Raw genomic sequence first — 5,745 nt, 5'->3', positions numbered from 1 at the left:
TGTCTTAGAGGAGATTAAAGAGTCTATGAGAGGTTTTGTTAGAGCTAGTTATAGATTTGAGTGTAGGGAAGCAAATTCTGAAGCTCATGCCATTGCTAAGGCTGCTTCATCGCTCCCTGCAGGTCGCCACTTGTGGCTAGGGACCCAACCGGACATTACTTGTATTCCTTTTTCGGTGCATCATGAATAAAATCCCTAGTTCACCTCAAAAGAAAAAACATATTGGTTCGCATTACGCAAGTGGTTTGCTTAGCTTACCGGGTCTTGCTGTTGGTGGTTGAGCATTTTGTATTGTTCCCAACCTACACTCGTTTCACAAGCCTGGTTTTGGCCGCACTTCTCGTGAAAGCAGAGGCCCCAACAAAACCGGACGCACCTCTGACTTTTGTGATCTTTCCGACCATTGGATGAAGAGTTGAAGGCCCAGACAGCCTGCTCATACAAAAACGCAGACAGCCTGGGTCGGCAAAGGGTGTTAATCCAGCGATTCGATGCCACAGGATTGACAGGACACGATTTGTCTTCGTATTCCCCAGTTCATACAAAGAGGTTATGAAATTTGAACGTATAAATAGTTCCCAATAAACGGGTTGGGAACATGATAATCATGTACATTCGTGTACTTCATGGTACCAAGTAGCTTGCTCATCGTACTCATCTCGTTAGTTCAACGAGTTGCTGATAGGAACGTCTACAGGACCATAATTTTTATAAGCTCTAACGCACGGAGGCGAGTTGTTTTGAATTCAACGTATCCAAAAGTCCCAACCAGCAGTTTTGCCGTCATGCCGGAATCCAGAAAACAGCAGCTCGTTTAGCGCCGCACCAACTCACAAGTGGCACCGATTTCTTTCGTATTTTCTTCGAGCCAGCCACCAGCTCGGCCACGAACCATTTATAGGCTGCCCCCGTTGCTACTGGAGCTCCACTCACAAACGCATCGAGAAACCGACGAGACAAGCAGCCGCAGCGTACCAACAGAGAGCACTCATCACAGGATGCATCTAGCAATGAGACCAGCGGGGAAGACGACGGCTGCCACGGCGCACGCCCGATCGGCCAGCCTGCCACGCGAACACCCGCACCCCGTGCTGGCGCACCTGGACGACAGCATCCGCGCGCTCAGGTCATGGTCGGCCAGAGCAGCTGCCGGTCAGTCCTCCGGCATCGCCCTCGTCAATGCCGTCCTGGCAGCGCTCGGTGAGCTCCTGGCGCTGCCGCAGGCTGTGGCGGCACTCCACACAGCCGCCGCCGCCTGCGACCAAATTCTCGAAAGGTTCCTTGTGCTTGTTGACGCCTACGGCACATTCCTGTCGACGCTCGTCACGCTCAAGCAGTGCGTGGCGGAGCAGCAGGTCGGCACTAGGCGCAGGGACGGCATGATGGTCACTGCATCGCTTCGTGCACACAGGCGGACAGAGAAGGAGCTGTGCCGCCTCGTCACCACGATGCGACATGCCGCCAGGGGCACGTTGAGGCCATTGGATACCACGAACAATGAGGTGATCAACATTGTGGCAGAGGTTGGTGCGGCCACTGTGGAAGCATCGGAGGCCATCTTCATGGAGTGTGCAGCAATGTCACCGGACATGCAAGTGCCTTCAAACAAGTGGCTGGCCAGGCTGAGCGTCAGGCCGTCCGCCAAGAAGGCAGCACCAGAGACAGCGATGGTGGCGTTGGAGAGGCTAGAGAAGCTAGAGGAATCCATTGGTGGGCTGGAGACCGGGAGCGAGAAGGTTTTCAGAAGACTGCTGCACTCTAGAGTTTCACTTCTGAACATCCTTACTCCCTTCTAACCCTGTATAGACAGTCAGGATGTTAGAAGAGGAAAACAGGAAACATGTAGTGGCAGTGACGACAGTAGAAGAAATGTAGTATAGGATAACAGTGGCATACTGTATGTAGTTTCAGTTTTGCAGACCTCTAAAGTAGTACTATCTGTTTTTGCACAGAATCGCCTCCCTTCATGTCACATTAACCTTGAGCCACCAAAAAGGTATGTTGCTACAAACTGGAGAATAATGTTACAGGCTGGTTGAATTCTTCCTGCTAGCTTAAATGCAGATAGCACCAGGACAACCCGATCACACCCCGACATTAAAGCTCAGCAGTAATAGCCTGGCCAAAATCCAGATTTATAAGTTGAGATAATGAACTGGTAGACTGACAACTGAAAACACAGCTAGTTGTGCAAAACTACAACTTTTGTCTCTTCAAGAATAGCTGCATTTTGTCCGTAGCCCTCTCCAAAGCATCAGGGATACCATGATTTGCACCCCAGTTGAGCTCCTTCAGCTCAGAACTGTCAGTATCAGTAACACTGACAAACTCATTGGTTTCTGTAAACTGGCTTCAGTTCAGACCATCCCCAGAGAAACCAGGTAGTACCTCCTCTTTACGGAGGGGGTATTTGACAATTCATATAAGAGTCAAGGACCTTCATATCTAAAGCTTTTCTTTGAGTTACAGCATAAACCTGTTTGATGCCAACTTGACATGTTAAATTAAATATAAACTTTGACATGAAGAACAAATCATCAAGCTAGAAGGATAAGGGAAAGAATATGCAAGGACTTTTTCGTGTATTAAGCACTTGTCAGTAACAAGAAGGCGACCGGAACAGATTGAAGAGCATGAAAATCCGGGAGCTAACAACAATTAGATGCACCAGGCTTTCTTAGTACAATAGTGAATATTCTATCGGAGCACTTGATTGTACTCCGTATATCATACGTGCCAACTATGATATTCTACAATGGTCCATGGATAAGCCAGAATACACATGACGTCCAACTACATGCAGTATACAATTGCATAAGCACATACACCATATAATGCAAATCAGGTTCCATCTCAAATATTTACAGGTGCCTGTCAACTTAATCAGGACTTTCAAATTTCAGGATAAACTAGGAAAAACATAAAGTGGATTGCAGAAAAGCCCAAATAAGCATCATACCAATAACAATTCAAAGCTTTCCTTACCTGCATCTACACAATTATCCTGCAGAAAGAATAATCTGGTGGATAAACTGAGAATTAACTGTAGTTGTTGGTCTAGGTTAGCATATTGCACAACTGAGGTCCTTCATTAGGCATGTCGCAACGCCGAAACAACAATAAGCAACACCAAGGAACTCAAACAAAACTCATCACTTAAGATGTATTACCAATCAACCAAGTGCTACTGAGGTTCAGTCTTGAGTCTTGACCTATCAAACTTAATTGACACAACATGAGCTTTCAAAACTTTTTCAGTCAGGATAAAGATACATTACCGATCAGCTAAGTGCTACTGAACTTCACTCTTGACCTACCAACATGCCTAGCTCAGGGAGACGTAATCTGAGTTTTGAGTATACTGGCTAGCATATGATGCCAATTGACCACCATCCCTGAAGAAACATCCATCGTCATCATCATATGGATCTGCACCACTAACTTATATGCGCCGTCCAAGTTGGGCCAAACACCTGCTTAACAGGTTACGCTAAACAAGGATATCCATGAATTGCACAACCTCCTTGTTGTCCTGTCCTGCAGCTTCACAGATACATCACACTACTAGAGCTCCACTTCCTGTAAATCGTCATCGCTCTCTTTGGCACCGGCATTGCCATTTGAAGACATGTTGGCATTAGAATTGGCGTTCCCAAGGCCATGGCGACGCAAGAGCATGAGCTCAACAAGCTTTCTTCGTGCCTCTGAAACATCATTAGGCTCAACAAGCTTGCCACGATCATATGCTTCCCGCAGGAACACCGTATGCCGCTTTCCCTTTGCCGAGAGGTAAAATATCCCAGGATGATCCAAGAATACGTCCCTGACATTCACGTCGATCCCAAACCACTTACGGAACTGACTGAACTTCTCCACCTCCACCATCTTCTCCACTGTCAAGCTCAGAAACTCGTGTGCAATTCCGACTGCCCTCTTCTCCATCTTCCTCCTCGCCATCTTCGATACCCTCTTGCTCGCGCCAATCCTCTGCTCCACTACCTCGTACGGTCCAACATATGGCAGCAGCTGCCACTCCTTCACCTTCTTCCGGTACTCCTTGGTCAACCTGAACCCTGGCGGGAACTGCAGCTGGAAAGCGTACTTCTCCGGCCGGTTCTTATCCACCGCCGGAGTGAAATCCCCCTTCGCCGGATCCGCGACAAGGTGTAGAACGTGGGTTCTGGGCTCGGCGGGATTGGGGGAGAGGCGGAAGAGGTGGGGATGCTGCGCGACGACGGAATCCTCGAAGTCGTCGGGCAGAGCGAGCTCGCGCCAGACGCGGAACACGGCGCGAAGAGGGACGGAGCGGGATGCGGACATGGCGAGGAGGCGGTGGAGCATCCGCGCGGCCGCGTCGGGGGAGGATGCGACCGCAAGGAGTGAGGCGGCAGGCGCGGTGAGCGATAGGGAGAGCGGGAGAGGGGGGCGGAGGTCGAAGACGCGCGGGAAGAGGCGGAGAAAGTGGAGCGGGCCGCGGCGGTGGAGGCGGAGAGGGAGGCGGCGGGCGAGGTCCGGGAGCGCGAGCGGCTCGGGCGACGCCCGGAGCGCATCGAGCAGCGGCGACGCCGCCACGAGCGGGAGGCTGGAGGCCACGAGCTTCTCGAATGTGTGGTCGAGATGCCGCGCCGCCACGTGCTGGGCCGCGGTGGTCTTGCCGCGCGCGTGCAGCAGCCGCGCCGGCAGCAGCGTCATCGGCGTCGGGGTCTCGGCGGCGGTGCGCTGTGCTGCGTGAAGCCGCTAAAACGATGGGCCTAATGGGCTCCAAATGGATGCGGCGTCTCTCTCCAACCAAGGGCTTCGTCGCCAAACCCAACGAAAACCAAATGCGGCGCCGAGATCTCTTTCTGGAGATGAATGTGCAAAAATTCAAACGATTCCTGGAATTATATTTCCCATCTGCGCAATACATTGCAACAGGGCCGGGCCGGCAAAACCCGGAGCCCTGTGCAAAACTAAAAAGTGAGGCCCTAACTCACTAGAAAAAATGAACTAATGAGCAGTCATAATGTATATGATATAATGTCTTACATAACAATTGGGTACATAAAAGATCATACCTATTCAACTTTCGATGTATAATATTTATTTGAACAACGTCATTTTTTTAGTATTCTTTGAACTTCCTCGTAATCAATCTTCTCCCTGTGATAACTCAAATTTGTATTACTGAAACACAAGATATACAGAAGATGAATAAAATAAAATTAAAGTGATACATCAGCAGTCAGCACATAACAATTGGAGATTATGTGTCAATGTTTGGCAATTAGATGAACCGTCTAACTAACCTAGTCTCATGTCCTGTCGTGATAAACTGGTATATTGTGATCTTTCATCAATGAGGCAAGTACCGATCTCTAACAAATTAACGATCTCTGCCAAAAGTTAATTAGGATTTAGGAATTAGGAGTAATACTCTAGGAGCCAAAGTTAATCAGGAAGACAAGCTAGCGGCAGACGGCAGGAGTACTTAAACACCTAAACCAGGGCCTGCACTATGTATGTATTGATGAATTGTTTAACTCATATCAAATCAAGAAGGGAACCCTCTAAGCCTCCACGATCGATCCTACACATGTTCACACATGACTAGCGCGGCAAGAGGAGCATGTTTTGTGGATGTACCTGTTTTGGCGATGGGGAAACCACGAGAGGAACATGTTCATCAGAGTTAAGACGAAGTCAATCGGAAATCAGAAGGCTCGTTGCCTCGCCTGTCGTCGTCATGTCGCCCGCCGCTTCCTC

At 49.3% G+C, this 5,745-nt stretch overlaps 2 protein-coding genes across 2 annotated transcripts; one reads left to right on the top strand and one right to left on the bottom strand.

Moving 5' to 3' along the window:
• Window positions 1–956: 956 nt before the first annotated feature.
• Window positions 957–1,798, top strand: LOC125509726 (uncharacterized). The gene has a single exon (XM_048674752.2). It carries the CDS (start codon window positions 999–1,001, stop codon window positions 1,794–1,796), a length of 798 nt encoding a protein of 265 aa, XP_048530709.2. The 5' UTR covers window positions 957–998; the 3' UTR covers window positions 1,797–1,798.
• A 1,340-nt stretch (window positions 1,799–3,138) lies between these two features.
• Window positions 3,139–4,838, bottom strand: LOC125509716 (Ubiquitin carboxyl-terminal hydrolase family protein). Its single transcript, XM_048674743.2, has one exon. The coding sequence runs from the start codon at window positions 4,690–4,692 to the stop codon at window positions 3,565–3,567; it is 1,128 nt and encodes a 375-aa protein (XP_048530700.1). The 5' UTR covers window positions 4,693–4,838; the 3' UTR covers window positions 3,139–3,564.
• Between the last annotated feature and the right edge of the window lie 907 nt (window positions 4,839–5,745).

Source organism: Triticum urartu, chromosome 1A (genome assembly GCF_056163025.1).
Source record: "Triticum urartu cultivar PI428250 chromosome 1A, HENAU_Tu73, whole genome shotgun sequence".
Classification (NCBI taxonomy): domain Eukaryota; kingdom Viridiplantae; phylum Streptophyta; class Magnoliopsida; order Poales; family Poaceae; genus Triticum; species Triticum urartu.
The sequence above is the reverse complement of the archived record's forward strand: the minus strand, read 5'-3'. Positions and strand labels throughout refer to the sequence as shown.

Bases quoted from the DNA above. Each gene is read 5' to 3' on its own strand.
- LOC125509726 (XM_048674752.2), top strand. From the start codon at position 999: ATGCATCTAGCAATGAGACCAGCGGGGAAGACGACGGCTGCCACGGCG.
- LOC125509716 (XM_048674743.2), bottom strand. From the start codon at position 4,692: ATGACGCTGCTGCCGGCGCGGCTGCTGCACGCGCGCGGCAAGACCACC.